The sequence below is a fragment of the Aquarana catesbeiana genome, linkage group LG05 (assembly GCF_042186555.1).
Source record: "Aquarana catesbeiana isolate 2022-GZ linkage group LG05, ASM4218655v1, whole genome shotgun sequence".
Lineage (NCBI taxonomy): Eukaryota > Metazoa > Chordata > Amphibia > Anura > Ranidae > Aquarana > Aquarana catesbeiana.
In genome coordinates, this window is record NC_133328.1 from 102,292,177 (window position 1) to 102,318,957 (window position 26,781).

Consider the following 26,781-nt stretch of genomic DNA (forward strand, 5'->3'; position numbering starts at 1 on the left):
TATGTATCTAGAATTTCTGTTTTGTAGTACAGGTGCAGCATAGAATAAGGAAGTCATGTGTTATTCCAAGACATTGTGAACAATAATGCTTTCATGTTAATGAGTATGCTAATAGCTTTTATGGTATGGGTTTCTTTAGGCTCTCACCTACGTGAAAGACCTGATCAATGCTCTGGAGATGATGGAGCCCCGAAACCCAGTCCTTCACTTTCAGAAATTCCGCGTAATTTGCAACTTGGTAAGATGTGTCCTTTCACTGAAGACGTATGATAGTTGAGCAAAGGATTTATTTTCAGTTTTCAATTAAACCAAATCATTTTAAAATAAGATAAGACACATTTTATTTTTTCAGAGAGCTGTAACCCTATAGAGTAAGATGTATTGTCTTGTAAAGTTGGATACATTTTTAATTCATCCTCCATTATTTTTATTAGATCTCTTTACTTAGTTTCATAATTCCTTGCATTGCTGATTTTCTGTCCATGCTTTTTTAAATGACCTGCATGTCTGTGATAATCTTTGTGCCCATGGAGGCCTTTTAGTAACATGGTTGCTACACTTATCACAAAGTGATGGTGACTACAAGCAGTCCTGCACAGAAGTGAAGCAATGGGGTTGATTCACTAAAACTGGAGAGTGCAAAATCCGGTGCAGCTGTGCATGGTAGCCAATCAGCTTCTAAGTTCAGCTTGTTCAATTTAGCTTTGACAAAAAGACCTGGAAGCTGATTGGTTTCTGTGCAAAGCTGCACCAAATTTTGCACTCTCCAGTTTTAGTGAATCAACCCCAATGTGAGCAGGGAAATATGACAGTTTTATTAACATTAAAGTGGTTCTAAAAGCTTAAGTTTTTTTTTACTTACTGCATTCTCTGCATTAAGGTAAAAATCCTGTACCAACCCCCTGACCCCCCCCCCCCCCCCAACCCACCCTTATACTAACATGAGCCTGGTCTCAATCCAGCACTGTGCCCGAGAGCAGCGGTTCTCTCCCTCCTCACAGGGCAGATTCATAGCAGGGGGAGCCATTGGCTCCTGCTGCTGTCAATCAAATCCTGTAACGAGGGAGCAGGGCCGAGCCACACTGTCTGTGTCTACTGTCTGATGTCTGTGGCTCAAGGTCGAACTCACACAAGTGTCCTTCTAGGGGCACTTGCTTAAGAGGTTCAGCCAGGAGCGCAGGTGGGGACCCCAGAAAAGATGGATTGGGACTGCTCTGTGCACAGAGCAGGTAAGTATAAAAAGGTTTACACTAACTTTTAGGCTACTTTCACACTGAGGTGCTTTACAGGCGCTACATCGCTAAAAATAGCGCCTGTAAAGAGCCTCTCCTGTGTCTCCAGTGTGAAAGCCCGAGTGCTTTCACACTGGAGTGGTGCGCTTGCAGGACGGTCAAAAAAGTCCTGCAAGCTGCATCTTTGCAGCTTCACTGCTCCTAAAGCACCCCCTACCCATTGAAAACAATGGGGCAGCACCGCCAAATCGCAGCTGCAGCGGCGCTTTGTTGGCGGTTTTAACCCCTTTTCGGCTGCTAGCGGGTGGTTAAAACTGCCCAGCTAGCGGCCAAATAGCTCTGCTTAAACAACGGTAAAGCAGCGCTAAAAATAGCGCCGCTTTACCGCCGGCGCCCGCCCGCCCCAGTGTAAAAGTAGCCTAAGATTCATCCTTGAGAAAGAAACTTAGAAATCTGTAAGTACTTAAAGTGAACCTGTACCCAGTCTGTGCAGGGCCAAGCAACAGGTTTGCTTCTTTGTTTGCTCCCGCAGCAGTAAATACTCAGCATCGCTTTGTCCCCTGGTGCTCTATAAGGCTGTCGAGACTGAAGAGATATATGTACCTGATCCTTCCAGCTATAGAAGAGCTTGTGACACAGCCCTCTTCCTTTAGTGCTGGTACTAGGTGAATGGCTGCTTAGATGCCCAGCTCTATCATAAGGAGGTGGGGGAGAGATTCACCTGCCCTGTGTAAGCTTTAATTTAAACCTTGGAGCTTGCATGGGGCTTTTTCCACCTCCCTGCAGCCCACAAGTGGAGCAGTGGGGGAATAAAGAAAAGGTAATTAAAAGCTGCCACAGTGGCTGGAATTAAAGTAAACCTGTTGCTTTTCCCTAAATGGGCATTTAACCTCCCTGGCGGTAATCCCGAGTGTGGCTCTGGGTTAAATTTCAGTACCATTAGTGGTAACCACGAGCCACACTCGGGATTGTATTGCAGAATCCTGGTAAAGGTTACTTACCTTGTTCCCAGGATCCTGCGATGTCCCTCCGCTGTGTCCCCCATCGGATCCTCCGCCTGATGCTCTGTATGCCGGGCTCCGTTTCCTGAGAGCGTCACGACGCATGGGGTCGGAGCCCGGCGGCAAATTCAAAAAGTACAAAATACATAACACATACAGTACACTGTAATCTGTAAGATTACATTACTATCAAATCATTTCACCTCCCTTTTGTCCCTAGTGCTTTGTCCAGTACCCTGAAAACAACAAGAAGAAGACCCAAGAAACTGCCTATTTGACACGGGTGGATATGAGCGTCTGAAAGGTTTACCTCTTACCTGCTCAAATAAAACACCTGTCTATATCCTCATCCCTAATTGTGAGTAGTGATTAGATCGCTAATCACAGGGTGATTATCCTCTGAACTATACTAACAACATACAAAAAGATTTTTGGAAAAGAATTCCAAACAGCAGTTTTTCAATGAGGACCCACTGATATGTCTGTTTAACTATCTTTATTGAAAACCCTCAAGTATAAATATACATATATAAACAAAGTAACTATGATTGAAAAAAGGCTATTCCTCCCTCCAGCCAATGATTAAAATAAGACAGACGTCTTACAGGGAACATGGGTGGCCACCCTACCTTATACACACACCTCTCTCAATCACTCGCCTTGCATACACATACAGACAATAGTCTTAGACCCGGGTCTACTGGATAAATTTTAGCCAAAGTTGCTCGGAAGTATTGAGAATAGACTAAAAGTCCATGGGCTTATAATCAGAACAACTGTCTGTATTAGGTCTGCATTAATGGACGAGATTTCCACCAGTGGGGTCGACCTAGATGTATCGGTTGTGAACAAACATACATGCAATGCAGCACAGTTGAATACGGGGGTCAGCGATTAGAGTCCCCTGATGTTTTCCATGTAATAACATATACTGATCGCTCACCGTTTAGGTGTCTTGATCTAGTTGACTCTCGATCCTCAGATATCCCGTACTACCGCCGTCTCCTTGCTCGTAACTAAACCGCGCTATGAACCATGCACTCCCAGCAGTATTGGTTCCTCCAGATGAGGCATACGGTAAGTAGCAAGGTTCAGAGTCATCCGACTGGGCAGTGTCCAAAAGGCTATGCAAGCCACATCCAAAAGACAATAGGAAGATGGATCACTGTTGAATTGGCGGTTATGGTCTATCCAAAAGGTGGAGATATACGGGGGTGGTTCCAGGCATTTGGTGGGCATCCAGAGGTCCCGGCCACTTGCCACCGCGTTACTGGTGGCCGGGACCTCTGGATGCCCACCAAATGCCTGGAACCATCCCCGTATATCTCTCTCTATACCTCTATTCTCAATACTTCTGAGCAACTTTGGCTAAAATGTATCCAGTAGACCCGGGTCTAAGACTATTGTCTGTATGTGTATGCAAGGTGAGTGATTGAGAGAGGTGTGTGTATAAGGTAGGGTGGCCACCCATGTTCCCTGTAAGACGTCTGTCTTATTTTAATCATTGGCTGGAGGGAGGAATAGCCTTTTTTCAATCATAGTTACTTTGTTTATATATGTATATTTATACTTGAGGGTTTTCAATAAAGATAGTTAAACAAACATATCAGTGGGTCCTCATTGAAGAACTGCTGTTTGGAATTCTTTTCCAAAAATCTTTTTGTTTGTCCAGTACCCTGCCTACACTTTTATATGATATATACTGTTCTTTCTGCCTGGAAACGTGAGATTGTCCATAGCAACCAAAAAGTGTCCCTTTACATCAAAAGTGGTTTTAGACCAGCTAGAAAACAGCGATAGTAAATTAAAACACTTGCAGAATTGAGCGGTAGTGATTAGTGGAGAAATTAATTTTATTATTATATTATTATTATTTTTTATAATTATTTATAGTTATTTATTATAATATAATTTATGATTCTTGTTTCAAACTTTATCATACCCGGGATGTCTACTAGACTCTTGTTTGGACAGATTTAAGTGAGTTATTCCTAAGAATTACAGGCCTACAATATAAAACGCCAAATTTCTATGCAAAACAATGTACCGCTTTGAGTTTAAAAAAAATTGACATAATCATACTGCCAGGGAGGTTAAAACATTTATATACAGTAGATAGCTCCTTGAGGACAGGGACTGATGTGAATGTACAGTAGAGTATGTAAGGCTCTGTGTAAAGATTGTTGGTGCTAAATAAATGTCAATAATAATATAATTTAAGGTATGGAAGAATGGCATATAGTGAGAATAAAAGAAAAACTACAATTTTGCTTACCCTTCAAATTAGTTATACATGTTGCAAATATTTTACCAAACTTATCCTAGAGTTTTACCTTTCTCTGCTTGGTAGATATTAAGGCAAGCTATTTCAATGCACTTGTCGAAATATTTCAAAATCACTGCTGTTGTGAGTATCTCTCATTTGATCAGTTGACTGTTGTAGAAGGAAATATTGCTCTCCACGAATCTGCCTAAATCCAAGACGAAATGTCCAGTGCGGTAAACCTAAGAAAGCCATTTTCCATGCAACGTTCTCTTGTGCTTTGACTTCATGATCTGTGCAGACTTCTTTGTAATGCCCCGTACACACGGTCGGATTTTCCGACGGAAAATGTGTGATAGGACCTTGTTGTCGGAAATTCCGACCGTGTGTGGGCTCCATCACACATTTTCCATCGGATTTTCCGACACACAAAGTTTGAGAGCAGGATATAAAATTTTCCGACAACAAAATCTGTTGTCGGAAATTCCGATCGTGTGTACACAAATCCGACGGACAAAGTGCCACGCATGCTCAGAATAAATAAAGAGATGAAAGCTATTGGCCACTGCCCTGTTTATAGTCCCGACGTACGTGTTTTACGTCACCGGGTTCAGAACGATCGGATTTTCCTGACAACTTTGTGTGACCGTGTGTATGCAAGACAAGTTTGAGCCAACATCCGTCTGAAAAAATCCATGGATTTTGTTGTCGGAATGTCCGAACAAAGTCCAACCGTGTGTACGGGGCATAAGTTGGAAAGCTGGTTACAGGGAGATGAGTATTCTGAGAAACCCTGTTTCCACCTGAATACAGTTGTCTGATCGAAAAGAAAACAGCTGCATAGTGAATCTTCAATATAACATACAGTAAAACCTTGGATTGCGAGCATAATTCGTTCCGGAAACATGCTTGTAATCCAAAGCACTTGTAAATCAAAGCAAATTTCCCCATAGGAAATAATGGAAACTCAAATAATTTGTTCCACAACAATTTATTCATAAGTCCTTCAGTTTATAGTCCATATAAAAAAGATTATAGCAATGTGACCAGGTTGTGTAACCATAAAATGTCCATCCACAAGGGGATTAGAAGCAAAATCCAGCAGGAGCTACAGAGTATAAAAGATAAGAGAGGCGCCTCTAAGTGTAGCAATATGTTGCTAAATGTTGTACCTTCATTAAATGTAACCATATTACTACACTTAGAGGCGCCTCTCTTCTATTTTATACTAAGTTGTGACATGACGCTGCTTGTATATCAAGTCAAAATTTATTTAAAAAATATTCTTGTCTTGCAAAACGCTCTCAAACCAAGGTTTTACTGTATTAGCATTTCAAAGTGAAGATTTCAATGTAAAAAACTAAATGCACAGTTAAAAATGCTTATATGTGAAATATTTTACCTGTGAAATGGTTTGTAACTGTTCAGTCGGTCTTGTGATACACACACCTCAACTATTTAGTATAGCCAGGCAACATTGTATGTCAAACAGGTAACTAATGCCCTTTTTCATGAGCCCTTATAGTACCACAATCTGTACTTCATTCCTTACAAGATTGATGGTGGGCTCAATGGTTTTGTTAGTTCGGGGAAGGTGCCATTGCGGCCCCATTAGTAAACATATGCTATCTGATCAAAAGAAATGAAAATAAGCCATCTGAACAGTGTTAGTCTATGAAAGCTTCATACAACTGGGAGCTCTTTACACAATCTATTTCCTGGACACTGCAGATGGATATTCAATATGGCTTGCCTACATTGAAATTACTATTACATTGTGACATCTTGTTTATATGGATGGCACTCTACAAGGGGCACCGCCATGTGCTGGTGGATTGCTTTTCAGAAGGGGTAGAGCAGCGTCAGCCAGGCATTCAGGGGGCAATACTGCCATCTCCTGAATGCTCATTTTTTTCTCAGCTGAACAGGGAATTTTTATGGATTTACCATGCTGCAACCCTAAGCCAAGGATGTGGGTTGATGCCCAGCTCATTTTACTTGCATGAGTCGCATTTGACAGTGGTTCTGCCTGCCAACCAAGACAGGCCTTGTTCACAGGGGAGGTAAAACAGGTGCTTGATTCACATTTTTACAGCACCCCCCACCACCCAACTCAGTTGTGTTTTAATAGAAAATCCCTGTTCATCTGAAAAAAAAGAGCATGGGAATTCCAGAGGTGACAAGATCGCTACCTAAATGCCTGACAGCTGCTGCTCTACCCCCATCTGAAAAGCAGTCCTGCACAGCTCGCTTTTTAGGAGGATGATAGAAAGTGCCGTACATGTGAACGAGGCCACATGCTGTATAATTTTTGCTGCTCTGTGAAGCAAAGCATCACCGCTTCAGCAATGTGCACTACCCTCTCCAGCCACCATTGCAAAGAGGGGGAGGAAAAACCACAGATCAACTACCTGTTTTTACTGCTTCCCATGTGAATGAGGCCTAACAAACAAAATCAGTGAACTGCTGTCTTCTCCAATCATTCTTTTCTTGGTGGCAGGCTCCCTCTAAAAGTACAATTTTCTCTACAGTGTGGAAGAAACAGGTCAATTCTACAGGAGATCTCTGGGTTCTTTGAGCGCACATACAAAAAATCTCCTGAACATGCTGAGCTCGCTGCAGATCTGGGTAAACTGCACATGTATCTGGACAATGTATCTGAAGCCGCTAACTGGTATTCTGCTGCCATGAACCTGGATGTAAACCACGTAGAAGCCCTTACAGGTGTGTAGCTGTATGTAACCATAAGTGCAATATACTAAGCTATAACAATTGCTGTTTGCTATGATGACAGTTTCTTTCAGCAATGAGAGCCAATGACAGTCCCATGGCTCAATCTAAGGATTGTTACGGACGGTTACAGCCCAATGAGATGAGTCTAAAACAAGCAGATGTTTGGCATTTCAAGAAGGTATCTTAAAGTGATTGTAAACCCTAAACTAAATCCAGTGAAGTGACTGGCCTCAGGTGATACACAGAGATGAAACAAATCCTCCTACATAAGTTGTACCTGTCTATCTGTAGCCCTTTCTTCTCTACATCTGATCACATCTGCTGAATTATAAAGCTTGTCTGAGATTTCAGAAAAAAAGGGGGCAGAGAGCTGAAGTTACACTCTGCAGAGCTCAGTGAGGAGAGCTCTGAGAGCTGAATGAAGGAAAGGGACACACCTCCTCCACACAGAAAGACAGGAACAGACCTGGGGCTGTCAATTACCTGGACCCCTGTCACCATTTTTCTCTTGTCAGAGAAATTTGTCAGAAGTGACTGCTGATAGCAGAGGAACTAAGCAGCAGACAAAAGTCAGCCAGATCGGTTCACAGATCGCAGTGCGAACTGAGGATTCGGACAGGAATCGGATCGCATGAATATGAACACCCATGCAATCCGATTCCAGTGCAGGAAAAAAAAAGTCCCTGTACCTTTTTTGTGCGAATGCAATGCGAGTTCAGCCATACAAACTGTATGGCTGAACTCGCATTGCATAAACATGGTATGTGATGGGCACAGCTATGCGGGTGCGAATTACATGCGATGTCTGTATTCGCATATGTGTGAACACAGGCTCAAAGGGGTTGGGACAAAGTTTAACACTTGCTTGAGCAGTTGAAGCAACAGTTTTTGTTTAAAACGAGGAATTAAATCTTGGGAATGGAAGGTGACCAGTATAATCACACCTGTAATAATCTGTCCTATGAATAAAGGCATGTAAAATAAAAAGAATAGTTGTACTTTAATATTTGCATTCAGCATTCAGATTGCAGTATGTAGTTTAAACAACTCATCAATGTAGGTAAACAGCTCATCAATTTATGACCTCCAAAAAATTGCTTATGGTTGTAAATTGAAAAAGCTTCAAAATTAAAGGAGTTGTAAAGGTGGAAGGTTTTTTATGCATTCTATGCATTAAGATAAAAAACCTTTTGTGTGTAGCAGCACCCCCTAAATTACTTACTTGAGCCCCATCTCTCTCCAGCAATGTTCCCGAATGTCTTAGCCATCCAGGACACTCCTTCTGATTGGTTGAGACACAGCAGCGGCGCCATTAGCTCCCCTGACTGTCAATCAAAGTCAGTCAGCCAATCAGGGGAAAGAGGGGCGGGCCAGGCTGGGGCTCTGTGTCTGAATGGACACACGGATTTGTGACTCACCTCCAGTGCCCCCATAGGAAGCTGTTGACTGTGGAGGCACTTGATAGGAGGGAGGGGCCAGGAGTAGCAAAGAGGGACCAGAGAAGAGGAGGATCCAGGCTGCCCTGGGCAAAACCAACTGCACAGAGGAGGTAAGTATACCATGTTTGTTATTTAAAAAAACAAAAAAAACAAGACTTTACAATCACTTTAAGCTGTATGTAGTGCAAGAAACACAGAGGCAGCTGTTGCTGACCTCCTATTAAAATGCTAGTTGCCTGGCTGTCATTTTGCTCCAGTGGCTTTATTAATTTTTGTTCCAGGTCAGTTACTTCAAAAGTGTCAAAGCCGTTGGACCTGCGCAACAGCCAGGTAACTGGCATTTTTATAAAAGGAAGTCAGCAGTGGCATCCTATCTCTCCACTTAGTTTCTTTCTTTATTATTTATGCTTTATTTAACTTTTTTTCTAAGATACAAATGGGAGAAAGGTGTAGTGAGTTGAACAGTAAATAGTACAATAAAGTCTGCCATACACATCTTGAATTTAATTCTCGCTGAATTGGATGAAATACGAGCCATGGGTGAGCCCGACAGCAGCACCTGGCTTCACAAAAGTCTTGACTTTTGTCAAAAGAGCTAGGTGGAAAACTGTTGGCTTAATAGTGACTGCATGCAGACAGAGATGGCCACTGGTTGGGCATTCTGACAGCAGCTTGTGTCAGCTGTCAGATTACAATAGCTGGCAGGGGAGATTCATCCATCCACACTGTTTAGCCTGGATGGGGGAATCTGTTTGATTTCTTTCATTCCACTTGCAGGCTGAACAAAAGAAATCTTTAAGTGTATGGCCAGCTTATAGCAAGTATTATTTTATAAGTGGTAAGAACATGTTGAGCTTCAGTTTAATAAAAGTCTTTATGAGCATGACTGCAAAGCCAACATGGTAAGCTGTAGGACACTCTCCATATGTGATGTTTTGTTATCATAAAGTCATCAAGAGGGAAAAAGAGCAAAAAAAGAAGTAGAGATGCTACCTGCCACAATGGGAGAGTTCCCATAAAAGTTATGTGTTCATCTTTCCTTCTAAGGATTTGGGGAGATCACAAAACCCATCACCTACTACTTCAGGTGTTTTTGTAGGTAAGCAGAACCCATATTCTTTCTATATATTCTAGGCATTATATGGTGCCAAATACTTCAAAACAACCTGGAAGATGCAGAACAGCAGCTGGATTTTCTGCGTGAAGTGCAGCAATCACTAGGAAGATCAAAGGTAAATAAAAAAGACATATTACTGCCCACTTTTGTTTACCACGGCTATTCAATAGTAAATAAATGAAGCAGTGTTGCAGTGCAGATTTTGGTTTAGTAGACATGGGCTTCAGACTCAGTGACTGGTCAAACACAGCATGCTGTCATGTACTTGCAGGGGAAAAGGCTTACACCTGAGATCAGTCTGAGGACAGTTTGCATTGTGTTTGTTTTGCATTAACATGGACTTACATAGAGAAAAAAAAAAAGGAAAGCAACACCATGCATGTCAAAAGCAGCTAGAAACACAAGTGTGCACTCCTCCAGAAGCATATGCCTGTATATCAGGGATATGCAATTAGCGGACCTCCAGCTGTTGCAGAACTACAAGTCCCATGAGGCATTGCAAGACTCTGACTTCCACAACCATGACACCCAGAGGCAGAGGCATGATGGGACTTGTAGTTTTGCAACAGCCGGAGGTCCGCTAATTGCATATCCCTGCTGAATATACTAGTCCCAAGGATGAATAATAATCACTTTTAATATTTAGGGCTCGTTCCCAGAAGGCATGGGCTTAAAGGTGCAGTGACATTTGTTGTTTTTGAAGGACTGCCTTTAAAATGACTTGAATGGGAAACTGCATCTCAGTCCACCCAAAATGCAGCATATTGGACTTCACTGCAATGTACTGGAATGCATTGGCGGGAACAGATGATATGCATGTATTTTTCATGCTCTGCCCCAGTGATTCACGCAAGCCCTTCAATTTCATATCCACCTCTTTCTCTGTGGTGATTCCTTTAGATTACACTTCAAGGCTATACATGGGAATTCTCTTGAAATCTAGATTAAACCCAGCCCACTTCCAGTGCCCCCTGGGCACTGCCCTCTGTTGTGCACCTGTCAAATGCCAGAGGGGTTCTAGCACTTGACAGTTAATTGATAAGAGGTAGGGTTTAGTGCTTTATGAATATGGGGATAAATATTGTAGGCCTATGTACAGCTTGGGGCTAGTATACAGTAGGCTTCACATGGAAACATTATTTGGCAGGAGTAGCTGTGTTCTGTGTCACATATTGTAGACTTTTTAAGCAAGCAGTTGTAGTTACTGCTTTATACCTAAGACTATAGTTACTGCTTTACCAGTGGTAACCAGTGGTTACAGTAAATAAAGTATGTGCTTCTTTTTGCAGGAATTATGCTATGTGGAAGCTCTCCTTGCATCCAAGAATGGAAGAGAAGAGAAGATTATATTAGACCATCTGAGAGAAGCATTGGACATGCACTTTGCCACATTAAACAGTCTTCCCCTGGGGGTGGAATACTTAGAAAAATTGGACCCGACTTTTATTGTTGATGTTGTGAAAAAGTACTTGGAATTTTGTCCAGCACAGGTAAAAGTTGCTTTTACAGAATTTCATCACTATTTGTAATGGAAATCACAAGATTTCTCTAGTTCTAATTATTCCCCACTCCCCCAATTTTCTAGTGTCAGGGCAAAATAAATACAAAAACATATGCAGTACATGTCTGCATGTGTTATTCCTTTACAGACCCTGCAAGTACAGAATACCTGTTGATTTTGCTAGAAATGCATTTTGTTACTAATTTCCTGTTGTGGGCTGAAAACACAGAGCCTTTACTAAAGAGAAATTGCAAGCACAGTAAAACATTGGATTGCGAGCATAATTTGTTCCAGAAACATGCTTGTAATCCAAATCACTTGTATATCAAAGCGAATTTCCCCATAAGAAATAATGGAAACTCAGATGATTCATTCCACAACCATTTATTCATAGGTCTTTCAGTTTATAGTCCATATAAAAAGATTATAGCAATGTGATAGGTTTTGTAACCATAAAATGTCCATCCACAAAGGGATTAGAAGCAAGATCCAGCAGGAGCTACAAAGTATAAAAGAGAAGAGAGGCGCCTCTAAGTGTAGCAATATGGGTTACATTTAATGAAGGTACAACATTTATCAACTCACATGGTTGATGATTTAAACAGGCACATCTAAGTATGCAGGCATCCAGGGTAAAGCTGTCCACATAGACCATCCTCCTCACCGCTGGCTCTCAGCACTGTCAGTCTGCAATCGTGACCGGGAAGACTACCCTGCAGTAGAGCGATCTGAAAGCGAGGCTTGTGGAGTGCTGTGTGGAAGAGATGACGACGATAACGGTGCGGGGGATGATGAGTTGGGAGGATGTGAGTTGCTAAATGTTGTGCCTTCATTAAATGTAACCATATTGCTACACTTAGAGGTGCCTCTCTTATCTTTTATACTCAGTTGTGACATGACGCTACTTGTATATCAAGACATTGCTTGTATATCAAGTCCAAATTTATGAAAAAATGTTGCTTGTCTTGCAAAATGCTCTCAAACCAAGGTTTTACTGTAATGATTTCTGTCCTGCCCAGTTGTCTATTGCTGAACTACAGAATACCTCCCCCTCTCCTCATCTCCACAGCTTGAGGGAGCTGTTCTGTAAGTATGTAATTACAAACTATACAAACATGCAAGATATTAAAACATCAGAAGGACAACTGCAGTAGTCCAGCAGAGCACAACTTGCCAACAGAAATGCTCCATTCATTTCTGTTGCAGCGGTCCTCTCCTGGACCACTGCAGTTAGTACAGTTGTCTTTCTGATGTTTTAATATGGCGCAGATGTGCACAACGAAGGTGATGTTTTTCGCTGTGTAACATTAGGCAGAGCCACACAGCAAGGCTTACTGGGCACACAGAATGAGGGGAATATTTGAAGGGACAGTTGTACAAATTGTACTAAAGGTACAGTTGTCCTTTAAAGTGTAAATTGCATAAAACAAACTATAGAATAAAATGAAAATTGCATATAAGAACTCTAAATAACATTCCCAACTACGTAAGAGTACGTTCACAAGTACAGAAGGTTAAACAGATCAATATTAATACCTCAAAATATGTACTCACTAAATACACTCTACTGTATACTTTATTTTAAATACATTTTATATTCACAAGCTGCTCAAACTTGTATATTTATATCTGTGACTAATGATACTGTTTTTTACATATTGGGTAAAGAAAACTGTTTATCATGTTTTTTTTTTCTTTTTCCATTTTTTTGCCAAAGAATAAATGCATAATTGTCTATTTTTTTGCAGCCTGTATCCCCAGGGCAAACCATATCCCCATTGCTAGAAAAAGCAGCAACCATTCTGTCTCCTGTAATTTCAGTAGCCCCGTGTTTACCAGAGCCTCTCTTTTTAAAGTCACAGGTCATTTACTTTACAGGTATGTTACCTTTTTTTCTTTCTAAAGATATCCATAGACATGCAAGTGTTGGGCAGGCCATGGCGGTACTCCAACCACTTTTTTTTTTTGGATATAATGGGGAACGATTAGAACCCCTGTTGAGTATTTACTGCTATGCTTTGTGACAATGGTTTCAAAAGGTGAGAAAATCTGCAAAATGGACAGAAATAGAACTTCTGCTTTTGTATTTTTATTAGTTTTTAATTTTGTTTGGTTTTTTTTTCTGTCTGTGTCCCTATTGCAAATTTTCCTTAAAGTGGTTGTAAACCTGGGTCATGAAATCTAAACAAAGGGGGGGGGGGTGTCCCTTTCCTCCAATCAGCTCTCACACACTGTACAAGAGCTCTAACTGCAGCTCCCCGCCCCCTCCTCTGTGCTCCTTGCAGATGAAGATGGATTTTATCACAATTCTGAACTTCTGAAGGGAGGTAGAGAAGAGAAGACTGCAGATAAACAAGTAAAACATATGTAGGGGGATTTGTTTCATCTCTGTGTATCACCTGAGGACTGGGTATACTATATGTAAGGGTTTACAACCACTTTAACTTTCTCTCTGGTAAAACCATTTTTACTGTGACTTACATTATTTTGTAATCTCTTTAACTGAGACCTTAATAGTAGTAGGTGTTCTAACCCTTCTCCACTCCATCCAAAACTAAAAACAAATCATCTGGACTTACACATTAACTGGTTGTAGAAAGGAGGTTGGAGGGTGGACAGTACTCCTGACCTTGCCGAGCAGAACAGCTTTCAGGGTGTTTGTTGCAGTATGCTTTAATTGAATTTGCTATATGCCATTTTTTAAACTGTTCAAATAAATCTGCTTATCCCACAATAAAAGGGTGTTGGCATGAAACAACACACTCTAATGCCCTGTACACACAGTCGGATTTTCCGCCGGAAAATGTGTGATAGGATCTTGTTGTTGGAAATTCCGACCGTGTGTAGGCTCCATCACACATTTTCCATCGGATTTTCCGACACACAAAGTTTGAGAGCAGGCTATAAAATTTTCCGACAACAAAATCTGTTGTCGGAAATTCCGAACGTGTGTACACAAATCCGACGCACAAAGTCCCACGCATGCTCAGAATAAATTAAGAGAAGAAAGCTATTGGCTACTGCCCCGTTTATAGTCCCGACGTACGTGTTTTACGTCACTGCGTTTAGAACGATTGGATTTTCCGACAACTTTGTGTGACCGTGTGTATGCAAGACAAGTTTGAGCCAACATCCGTCGGAAAAAATCCATGGATTTTGTTGTCGGAATGTCCGATCAATGTCCGACTGTGTGTACAGGGCATAAGGGCTTCTATTCATAGGCATTTGAGATCAGTATCAGGTTAGTCTCAGATCAGTTTTACGTAAACCCTTATTTTTCTTATACTGGGCAATGCAGTGGGTTCCCTTTGATTGTATGGAGCATACTGAGCCTTTACTTATGTTCCTCATTTTACGCCACTGCCATCTGCTGCCATACAGATATTTTGAAGTATGGGGGAACATGTGACACTGTTTCTGTTTCTTTACTCCCCACAATGCAGTGATCAATATCTTAGCAGCCAATTGCTAGTCAAAACCTCAGGTGGGCTGACAGAAGATTGCCTGTGTGAATGGAAGGCAAGTACATAATCTGTCTGCTTCATACAGAAAAGAGAACTTATTGTTTTGCCCAGTATGGACAAAGTAGAAATTGACTTTAAAGCAACATTTGCTTTGCTTATGCACATCAAAAGAACTTTGACCCACTTTAAGTGCACTCCATTTTCGGATAACTTACCCCCTTGCTAAGAGCAAAGGGAATCAGGGGGGGCATGGGACTCACTCCCCTTCCACAATGCTGCTCCAGTATATAGAAACAGTTTGAGTGGCAGCTATTAAAGTAAGCCTCATCGCTTTGCTTCTACATTTGCAACAGCCTGGTTCAGTCTATGGTCAATTCAAACTTTAAACACTGCATTCCACATGCCTCAAGTATGATTTTCAGAATCGAATGCCAAAAAGACATAAAGCATGTGCATTTTAGAGGGTTTGAATATTTTTTCTAGAGTTTATAATTATTTTTTAAACTTTGCAACCTTGGATGCCTTTTGAAATGCATTGCAGACCCCATCCAGTTTTCTTGCCATCTCACTGCAGTGCATTGGTGCGAAGAACATTTAGGTCTTGAGAAATATTTATCCTGCAGTGGAGAATGCAATACAATTTCCAAATGTGTCCCAAAACAGAACAAGCCCTGAATCAACATCATAGACCTATTTACAGTTTAGCGTTGAGAGCTTTGTTAGCAGTGTGAAAGCTTCTGGCAGAAGCGTTGCTGACATCTAGTGGTATTTCTTCAACCTGCGGTCTGGAATTTTTAAAAAGGGGTATGACTGCATGGGGAATATAAAGAACTGTTTTGTAAGGAAAACACATATTTATCTGATCTGTAAACATTTACTGTATTGTAAAACCTATAAATGGGACAGTGCTTAGAGTTTGTATGTACTTCCTGTGTTTGCATGCATTACCTCTGAGTGCTCATGTTAACTCCCACAGTGCAAAAACATAACGGGCAGGTTAACCTTCATCTGACTGTAGTTGCACCAGTATTCATTGCTTAAGCCAGCTATATATAGATTGAAATTCGTATGGTTCAGCAGGGACCGGCTGCATTCCGACCCTTGTATGGGCATGGAGGTTGTACAGAGGTCGATCTATTAGTTGACATCTGTACCACCACTCTGTTGGGTTTTCCTCGTTCGATCAGTGCTGCAGGCTATAGCCTGCAATGCTGATCAGTGTATTCTGACAGAATGCAATAGCTCAGCAGGGAGGATCCATTGAGTGTGTGGATGGGGGAATCAGGTTCATTTTCTTTTGTTCAACCCTGGTAGATTGAACAAAAACGGACTTATCTATGGACTGCTTTAGTCTGCCTTGGCAAACACAGTTTGAAATCCAACCAGTTCAGCAGGAACCAGCTGAATTCGGATCTGCATGTAGCCCTCCTTGTTAAAAAAAAAAAAAAAAAAGCCAAACAGATCGGCTTTTGTTGAACGGGATTGCTGTCAAACTTTCTTCTATCTGCAGCACTGATCACTGTATTCTGACAGCAGAGAGTCCTTGTTGTTAGAATACATGGTCCCAACAGGGGATCAGGGATGGGGGAATCCCACTGACTGACCAATACTAACCTCTTATATCACATTTCTTTTTCCTATTTTCTTATCACTATAAAAACCATTAGTCAGCTGAGTATCTTACTCAGAATATGTGTAAGTTATGCAAAGAATAGACATTAGATGTTGTATGTGTAGCCCCCTCTAGGTAGGTAGGTGCTAGAATAGGACTTTTGTGTGCTAGGTAAGGTAAATTTAGGCAGGCTTGGCTGGCAGCCAGGCCTGTTTGTTTTGATTTGGCTAGGAGTGGCTCAGGATAGCAGCTGGTGAGGCAGCATCACTAAGACCTACCTCTTCTTTCTAGAGCCTTCTGGAATGTACCAGAAAGAGAGGAGGAGAGGAGAAGTGGAGCTGCCTGGGGTACTCTAACAAGCCCAGACCAATCCCCAGCTTGGATTGGCAGGGGCAGGCCTCCTTAAATACCCAGGGTCAGCCCAGCTGGGGATGAGTCTTTGGAGTTGTTCACAGCTTGAAGATGGAATGCTAGGCTGTCAGGGGCCTTTTGAGGGAGCTCCCCAGTATGGGGGGAGGTGACCTTGGGCTCTCGGGGCTTGGGTGCAGGCGAGGCCCTTCAAGAAACCATGAAGGCATCTTGGACAGGAGGTAAAGGATAAGCAAAGAGGATAGCAGGAGCTAGCATTGCCAGGCAAGTTTTCAAGGAGAGGAACAACCGGTCACAGCCAGGGGGGCTGGTGAGTGACAAGCACACACAGGAGGACTGGGGAGGCATGCCTGAGAGGACTGGGAGTATGCAGACTGGGATGGGTGCAGAGCCAGTGGAGTGCACTGTGTTGTCAAGGGCAGTGGAGAGGGGCAGCTGCAGCCAGGAAGGCTGGCAGGGCCTGAAGACAGGTTTCTGGGCTTAGTAACCAAAGTAAGACAGCTAGCACCAGAACTTTCTACTTTCTACACTATAGGGGCCTGCAGTCCCTGCCTGCAAAAAGGCTACTGCTAAGGCCTGCCTGAGCCAGTGTCTGGAACCTTAGAGAGGAAGGGATGGGCAGGAGGAGAAATGGAGCGAACCTACTGAAGTGTATATAAGTTGTCCCAATTGATTGTTCTAAAATTCACTGGTCATCCCATATTTCCTATACCCCATCCAAGTTAAATTCCCTTAATAAAATACCAAAACAAAGCTAACGGACTGTTCATTGTCTTGGAGTGTCTTGGAAGTGGATGCCAGGCTGGGCAGGGTGACAGGTGGGCCGCAACCCTTAGCAGCCCCTATGCTACATATGTATATAATTTTATAAAGTGCTACAAACAAGGATGAATTTGTCTTGGGGCACTGGAAGTCCATTGCCTAGAGCAGCAGGGTAAGAAGGGGCAGCACAAACCCACAGATCCACTCCTTTTCTTTGTTTCTTTCCTTGTTCTCATCACCACTCTGGTAACAGAAATGCATGGAGGAGGGGTGCACACAGAGGAATCATAAGACTCTCTGTAGGCAAGATGATGCTGTCTGCCCTTTTTACTTTTGTTTGATGGTCAGTACAGTTAAATATTATCTCTGCATAAAAGGCAGCAGTCTGCAGCCTTCAACAAATCATTTTGTTTACAAAATGCTCTAAATACCGACAAGGCTATAGAGCAGGAGTATTGAATTAAAATTCATGGAGGTCCAATCAGTAAAATTTTCTTCCAGCAAATGTCCGAATCGCATGTTTGTGCGATGTCTCAGATCCTTTACATCACAGCCCTTTCACTTTTTATCACAATCCCGTTCTCACAACAGTCTCCTCAATCCCCCACATATCAGTCATCCAATTCACACCAGTTTCCCCATCATATTAGTGTCCACTGCCCCCTTCATATCAACTTCGTCCGCTCCCACGGCGCTGCCCCCCCTTTCATCACCCCCTTCGCACTGCCCCCCTTCACACCCCCCCTCCCACAGCACTACCCCCCTTCACATCAACTCCCCACCCCTCCCCACAGCACTTCCCTCCTTTGCATCACCTCCCCCCTCCCACAGCATTGCCCCCTTCACATCACCCCCCCACAGCACTTGCCCCCTCTTTATATCATTTCCCCACAGCACTTGCCTCTCTTTACATCATATCTCCCCGCCCACAGCACTAGGCTGCTTCAAATCACCCCCCCACAACATTTCACATCCCCCCACAGCACTGCCCCCCTTTACATTACATCTCCCCTGCACAGCACTGCCCCCCTTCAGATCTCCTCCACAGCACTGCCAACTTCACATCCCCCCCCCACAACCCTGCTCCCCTTTACATCTCCCCCCCCCGCACTGCCCCACTTTGTCTTACCCCCACAGCACTGCCCCCCTTTACATCACAACCCCCCCCCCACAACATTGCCCCCCTTCAGACCTCTCTCCACAGCACTGCCTCTTCACTTCCCCCCACCACACTTACACCTCCCTTTACATCCCCCCCACAGCACTGCCCCCCTTTACATCACCCCCCATCACATACAACACTGCCCCCCTACAAATCTACCTCCTTACCAGCACTTGCCCCACTTTACATCACCTCCCATAGTACTGCTACCTTTACATCCCCCCCCACTTGCCCTCCTTTATATTGCCCTCTCCCAACAGCACTACTCTCCTTTCACATCACCCCCCCACCACCACCACCAGAATAATTTGCTCTGCCCCCTTCACTTCTGCCACCCCCTACGAATCACCCCCTACTCACACACCCCCACCACCCCCCTTCACAGCCAATGTCCTCTTGCCTACCTTACACAGAGTGGAGAGTGGGTGGGAGGCACAACAGCCCTGGATGGAGGGCGGGAGCAGGGGGCTGCCGAGGTTAACTTTTCCTATTAGCTAGCTGGTGATTGGTTGCTAGGGCTGTCCGGTGTCCTAGCAACCAATCACCTGCTAATTAATCTGGAAAGTTAACTCATGCAGCTCCCGCTCCCGGCCACCATCCAGTATGGCTGTGCCTCCCACTCTCGCATTGCTATCCCCTGCCTCCTGCTCTCTGCTCTGCCTTGAGAATGACAGCAGTGGAGGCCAGGGCCAGGAAGGCTCCTAAATGGCATGCCCACGGGTCTGGGTGGGAAAGCGCCTCGGGTCCTGAATCTGGACAGCGGTCCACCATTTAGTGATGCCTGCTATAGATGAATCTTAGAAAGTAATATTTTAGTAGTATTTTAATTTTAACATTTAATTTTCAAATATTTTTTTAAATAGCATTTTCCCTTTCATGTTGTACTGTTTTTCATATTTCTTGAACAAATGTTTATTTCTTTATCGTACATCATGGGACACAGAGCTTAATGGGTATACAGGCAACTTCAGGTGATGGACACTGGTATACCCAATACAGGAAGTTCACTCCCTATATAACCCCTCCTCCTACCAGGAGTACCTCAGTTTTTTCGCCAGTGTCTAAGGTGTTGGTCACGAGTGAAGATGTGCTCTGAGGAGCTCCAGGAGGGATCTTGCAGGAAATAGCCTCCATAGATCAGATCCATCCAAAGTTCCGTTGAGGCCAAAGTGGATGGTAACCGGGCCTCGTATATGAAGCACAAGGTTTTGCCTGTAATGCCTCTCTTTGAGGGCTGGACATCGGGACCCAGGGCTTTGGTCATGCTGCATTACCTAAAAGCTTTTCCTGGCGGGGTGCTTTTACAGGTCCAAGGGAGTGGAACCCCGATAAAAAGGGACCCGGTCCTTGAAGGTTTGCTAAACGCAGCCCGCCGTGATGGGTGAAGGTTGGATTGACTGTTAAATCAGCAAATCCTGTGGCGGGGATAAGGTAAGGGAAGAAACTTAGGAACTAAAAAGTCCACCTATGATTTGTTCTTTAACCACTTCAATACCAGGCACATTCGCCCCTTCCTGCCCAGGACAATTTTGAGCTTTCAGTGCTGTCGCACTTTGAATGACAATTGCGCGGTCATACAACACTGTACTCAAACAAAATGTTTATCATTTTCTTCCCACAAATAGAGCTTTCTTTTGCTGGTATTTGAACACCTCTGCGGTTTTTATTTTTTGCTAAACAAGCTAAAAAAGACCACCATTTTTGAAATAAAAAAGTTTTTCTTAGTTTCCGTTATAAAATTTTGCTTTCTCCTTCACTGACCGGCACTGATGAGTCTGCACTGATGGACACTGATGAGGGGGCACCGATGGGCACTGATGAGTTGGCAGAATTGATGGGCACTGATAGGCAGCACTGATATGCAGCACTGATGGGCACTGACAGGCGGCATTTATGGGCACTGACAGGCGGCACTGATGGGCACTGACAGGTGGCATTAATGGACACTAATAGATGGCACTGATGGGCAGCACTGATTGGGCAGGTATTGACAGGTATGCTGGGCAATGATTGGCACTGTGATGGGCTCTGATTGGCATTGCGATGGGCACTGATTGGCACTGTGGTGGGCACTGGCAGACTTTATTATTGGGCACTGCTGGGCACTGATTGGCAGCTGATTGGCACATCTGATGGGGCTGTGCTGATAATCAATGTGCTGATCATCAGCACAGACCCCCCCCCCCCCCCTTGCTAACAGGGAGAGCCGCCGATTGGCTCTCCCTGTCAGCTCGAAATGAGGAATGCCGTTTACCGGCACTTCATGGTTCTCGCGATGATCAACTGTGATTGGTCACAGCTGATCACGTGGTAAGAAGCCTCTATTAGAGGCTTCTTATCATGATCAGAGATGCGGCGTGTCAGACTGACATGCCACACTCGCAATCGCCGCCCTGCGTGCCCCCGCAGGCGCGCGCCGGCATGTTATCCTGCTGGACGTCATATGACGCCCAGTCAGGATAACAGAACCACTTCCTGGCCGTCATTCTGTTATAGGCCGGGCAGGAAGTGCTTAAGGGAAAAAATGAAAGGAAGTGGTTAAGGGAAAATAATTCTCCACTAGAGAGAGTATATGCACACACCTTAATCTGTTGTCTTTACTGTAAAGCTCAGTGTCAATCTGTGTGTGGCAGCAGCAGCTTGCACAGGGGGATTCCTCTCAAGTAAGAGATCTGCCGATGATTTTTTTTTCTCCCCCCTGAAGGGACCAGAGGGTTAGGCAGACATCAGTGGTATACCCCCCCGCGAAACCCGAAAACCCGCCGCGCGGGAATATTTTTCAAAACTAAAGGAGGGGGGCGTGTTTACGAAGGGGCGGGGCCTAGACGTGGCGTCGTGTAAACGTCCACGAGGACGCACGGTAAAACAAGCAGACTTAAGAATCAGCTGGAGCAGTCTTTCAACGGCTGATATCAAGGAGGAAGCAAGCAATCTGCACACAGGACACAGGAGCGGTGGGGCACGTAAGGCCTGCTAGTGGCATTCCTAATACGGGAAGGACATTTTTCCCAGGTCTAGGCTGAACTTAATAGAGGCATCATTCTGTCATGACTATGTTCAGCAAGTAGTGCAATTTAATAGTGCCTCTGCTTTTGTGCTTAGGACTATGCGTACCAAAAAAGACACCACAAAAAACAAAAAAAACAAAGATTTCACCCCCAGGTGTTAGAAACTCCAGTCGTGTCTCCACACTGTCATCCTCGCCTGAAATACCAATTATGGCAAGCCAGGGTGAGCCATTGGAACAAATTGGTGCTGCAGCTGCTTCTCACATCTCAGCCCCTGTATACGTGACTGAAAATTTCTTTTCCTCTACCCTGCAGGGCCTGGAAGGAAGATTAGTGGCTTTAATTGCATCCGCCATTCTAATGGATAGATAGCATGCTAGATCCCCCTCCCCCACCTTAGACCCTTTGCAAGGGGAACAGTGGGCACAGGATAAGGTGTTACCCTCAGGCGATCAGGAGGAAAGACAAACCGATGATTCCTCTGCGGAGGAAACAACGGTAGATGAACATTTTTTAGCCCTGCAATTTGAGAAATTACTGATACAATCTCTTATGGAGATGGTACATTCTACTTTCATGCTACCCCTAATGGAGTCTGCTGAAAGCTCGGTTTCTTCCTTGGGTCCCTTAAAACCTTTGCAGCTGTTGCATGCGTTTCCTGTCCATGCATTACTAGAACAGCTTATTTATGCTGAATGGGATCACCTGGATAAGCATTTTCTTCCTCCAAAGAGATTTTCAGTTCTCTATCCCATGGGGGAGAAATTCATGAAAAAAATGGAAGGTACCAGCAGTTGACGCTGCGATTTCCAGTGTGAATAAAAGTCTAACTTGTCCAGTAAACAATGCACAAGTGCTTAAGGTTCCAACAGATAAAAGGTTGGAATTCCTGTTAAAATCCGCCTTTTCCTTGGCAGGTGCCGTTACTCAGCCTGCAGTCGCTGCAATAGGCATCTGTCAATCCCTAAAGGACCAATTTAGACAGGCCCTTAAAGAGGTTCCTGCACAACAAGCCCGAGATTTGGCTGAACTACCATAAGCATTATGCTTTTCCATAGATGCCATTAAAGATTCTATTCACTAGGCGTCCCGCTTTACTCTTATGCTAGTACACATGCGTAGAATCCTGTGGTTAAAAAATTATTCAGCCGAAGCACCATGTAAAAAGCTCCTGACTGGGTTCCCTTTTCATGGGGATCAGCTATTTGGGGATAATTTTGACAAATGCATCCAAACAATTTCTAGTGGGAAAAGTACTCTTTTGCCAGTCAAAAGAAAGTATAAACGCCCTTCATTTAAACAGGCTCTTTTTCCTGCGCCTAGGGGCTTCCGCCTCTAGGCAGCGGCGACAGCCTCCGCCGTCAGACTCTAGAGGAAAACCTTAGGGTCAGGCCCAGGCTCAAAAGAAGTCCTGGGGCCGGAAACCTGCAAAGAAGAATCCTAAAGCCTCATCATAAAGAGGCGCCCCCCCTCGCCAGGGTGAGGGGAAGACTTCTGCAGTTTTCACAAGTCTGGCAAGAGGAAATTCAAGACAGATGGGTCATCTTCATGGTAACTCTGGGGTACAAGCTGGAATTTCAGGACTTTCCGCCGTCTTGTTTCCTGAGGTCAAACGTTTCCAAAGATCCAGGGAAAAGGCAATCTCTGTTTCGGGCACTAGACCGATTAATGGCTCAGGGGGTGATCATACAAATCCCCACAGAAGAGCAAGGTTTGGGGTTTTATTCAAACCTCTTCACAGTACCAAAACCGAATGGAGATGTCAGACCCATTCTAGATTTAAAGAATCTAAATCAGTTCCTGAAGATCCGCTCCTTTCGCGTGGAGTTGATCAGGTCAATCGTTTCTATCCTACTAGAAGGAGAACTTCTGGCGTCTATCGACATCAGGGATGCATATCTGCATGTTCCTATATTTCCCGCTCACCAAAGGTTTCTGTGGTTCGAGGTAGAACAGCAGCAGCATTTCCAGTTTGTAGCCTTGCCCTTCGGGCTAGCTACAGCACCCCAGGTGTTTACAAAAGTCCTGGCACCACCTCTAGCCAGGGTAAGGGCACAGGGCATAACAGTCTTGGCGTAGTTAGACGATCTATTGCTAATAGACCAGTCGGTGGCTCGTTTAGAGCAAAGCGTGTGCATTCCAGTTACCTGGAAAGTTTGTTTTGAATTCTCAACCTAGAGAAATCTTCCTTAAAACAGATAAAAAGACTGGAGTACTTGGGTCTGATCATAGACACAGCCCACAAAAAGGGCTGATCCTCTCAATAGACAATAATATTCAGTGCAGTCTTTTTATTCTTGTTTTCATTGGTGACAGTGTTTAAAACTCCTGCTCTTAATGTGCAAACACTCACCAACTTCATTCACCCCTGCAGGGGTATCATGCAGTTACAGTCTGTGCCACTGTGCGGCAGTTCCTGGCACTCTCAGGATCGTGTTTGTGTTTAACATAGAAGAGAAGGGATGCCGTAAAAACATTTTTAAAACTTTTATTTCCAAAAATAACAGAGCGGTACTCACATTCTAGCAGTTCATTTCAAGCAAAAAAGATATCGTATTGAACCGGCAACAAGTCCTATGTTCTTTGGGAGATGATGGAAGATGTAGATTAGGCCACGCCCTACGCGTTTTGTCATTGGATGTCTACGGGAGCGTGACCCTTGCTGCACCTCCCACCCTGATATAGTGTGCGGTATTCGTTCTGCACTTGCGCATATGGATCACTGGCGGCCATTTTGCCTGTGCTCATTGCAGACTGAAGTCCATGCTTATTCCATACATGCTGCGGTTTTGCAAGTGTGATCTTAATTAGTGACACCGCAGGCAAATTCTCGATATCCGAATTGGTGCCACCGCTACTTCATGATTTTATTAATAATGTAATGTTACATATGCTTACTCAAAGACAGATTTACTTGAAGTCCCGCATACTATAACCAGGTTCTTTTAATTTTAACGGTTATGCACAACAATATATATATAAAAAAATATTAAAAAAAAGTAAAAATAAATAATAAAAAAAAAAGTATAAAAAGGGGGTTAAAATACTATAAAACCACATAGCTAAAAAACTAATCAGTTTCGGGGAATTGCCTCGGTCACGAAGATTGTGAAACATATGGCAAACCCCTATTACTGTATAGATTTATAAAGGAATGAGATATTGCATTTGTTTATCCTTAAAATATGTCCTATTTGTATATATGATATATAGTGTGAAAGGTAATGGGTTAGGGAATTGGTACTATAATTAAAAGATATTGGTCCGTGTAGATTCCATACAGGAGAGAGAGGGGAATGTGGATAATTTAAATATAATAAGGTCAATCAATATTGGCATCTGTTCTTCAAATTTGCATTAGACATTTTGGATATAATAAGGTCAGTCAATGTTGGTATCTATCCTTCATATTTGCAATAGGCAAGGAAAAGGTAGACTAGAGTTGTGTTCTCAGACATTAGACGGACTATGTCTATTTTCTGGGGTGTTCTGACACATAGAAAGTGTGTATGTGTAACCCTTGCATTAAGGGTACATACTCATAATCTAATACCAATCAGTTTGACGAAAAATTGGGTCAGGTATGTTTGTGAATAAAGCCATCAGACGTAGTTCCGATGGCCTATTCAACATCTTTTATGGAATTATCTTATAACCGTATATACTCGAGTATAAGTCGTTCCGAGTATAAGTTGAGGCCCTAATTTACCACAAAAAAATAGGAAAAACTTAGTGACCCGAGTATAAGACGAGGGTAAGAAATACACAGCTACTGTAAGTGGAAAAGAGGGTCAACAATGCCCATTTGCAGCCTCACTGTGCCCATTTGCAGCCATAGGTCCCCCGAACTTCAAACTCGGTAGTTAAGGGTTCCTAGATGCCCCATAGCTGCAGCCAAAATTTGGGTGTCTCTGAACCCAAAGGGTCCCGAAATGACATCGCTGCAGATGGACACAGTTGACCGACTTTGGGGCCCCGTATCTTGGGGCCACTTAGTGTTAGGATAAAAATATCCAAAGCTGGGGTTTCTAGCACCAAGTGACCCCAAGATACAGAGCCCCAAAAATCGGTTCAGAAAATGTCAAGCACTTTTCTGCAGCAGAGAATGACATTTTCCAAACTGATTTTGGGGCCCCGTATCTTGGGGCCACTTAGTGCTAGGAACTTCAGCTTTGGATATGTTGTGGTACCAGTTCCACTGGGTTTGCACACCAAATTTGGGGTTCCTAGCACAAAGTGGCCCTGAGATATGGGGCCCCAAAATCGGTTCAGAAAATGAAGTTTTTTGCTGCAGAAAAGCGCTTGACTCGAGTATAAGTCGAGGGGGGCACTTTCAGCACAAAAAAATGTGCTGAAAAACTCGACTTATACTCGAGTATATACGGTATCTTATGCTCTATATGGTTGTTTTGGTACTCCTCCTGGTAGGAGGAGGGGTTATATAGGGAGTGAACTTCCTGGATTGGGTATACCAGTGTCCATCACCTGAACGTGCCTATATACCCATTAAGTTATTACTTAAGCTCTGTGTCCCATGATGTACTCCAAGAAAATAATTTTACAGGTAAGCTGTTAATAAAATTATATTATTCATTACAGAAGTACCATTTAATTATTTCCACTTGTAGGTAATTTTGATGGAGCACAAGGAAGCTTGCAGCGCTGTATAGAGCTGAATCCTGAGTGGACTGACGCTCACCTTCTTATGGCCCAGATTCACCTGTCACAGGAACAGTATTCTGAGTGTTCATTGTCTCTAGAGACTGCAGTCAGTCACAACTTTAAGGTGAATATTTATCCTCAATTTAATAGGGAACATGAATATTATATTTGCCAACAGTACAAATAATGGTACAGATTATTATATAACTAGAGGAATTACGATCAGGACATGGTAGATTAACGTAGCCATACTTGTTCCAGGATTGCATAAAAATGGTTAAAAAATGCAATGCTTAATATTCATGCCCTAGTGTCTCTATTTATATGTGACCAAATGATATATGTATTCTCCTGGATTTACTGTAAGACTGAAGATACTAGTTTAAAGTGAAATATGGGGGGCTGCCACTGCTGTCATACTGAAAAATGCAAATTTCCTGGCTGTTATGTTGACCT

General features: G+C 43.3%; 1 protein-coding gene across 2 annotated transcripts in view; it reads left to right on the forward strand.

Moving 5' to 3' along the window:
* TTC21A (tetratricopeptide repeat domain 21A) overlaps positions 1-26,781 on the forward strand; it is a 118,862-nt gene that overhangs the window by 29,136 nt on the left and 62,945 nt on the right. For both annotated transcript variants that reach the window (XM_073630011.1, XM_073630012.1), the window contains exons 9-14: positions 140-238; positions 7,028-7,220; positions 9,803-9,900; positions 11,075-11,275; positions 13,035-13,164; positions 26,292-26,449. In XM_073630011.1, coding sequence (XP_073486112.1) covers positions 140-238; positions 7,028-7,220; positions 9,803-9,900; positions 11,075-11,275; positions 13,035-13,164; positions 26,292-26,449 — 879 coding nt within the window. The remainder of the gene's footprint in view (positions 1-139; positions 239-7,027; positions 7,221-9,802; positions 9,901-11,074; positions 11,276-13,034; positions 13,165-26,291; positions 26,450-26,781) is intronic.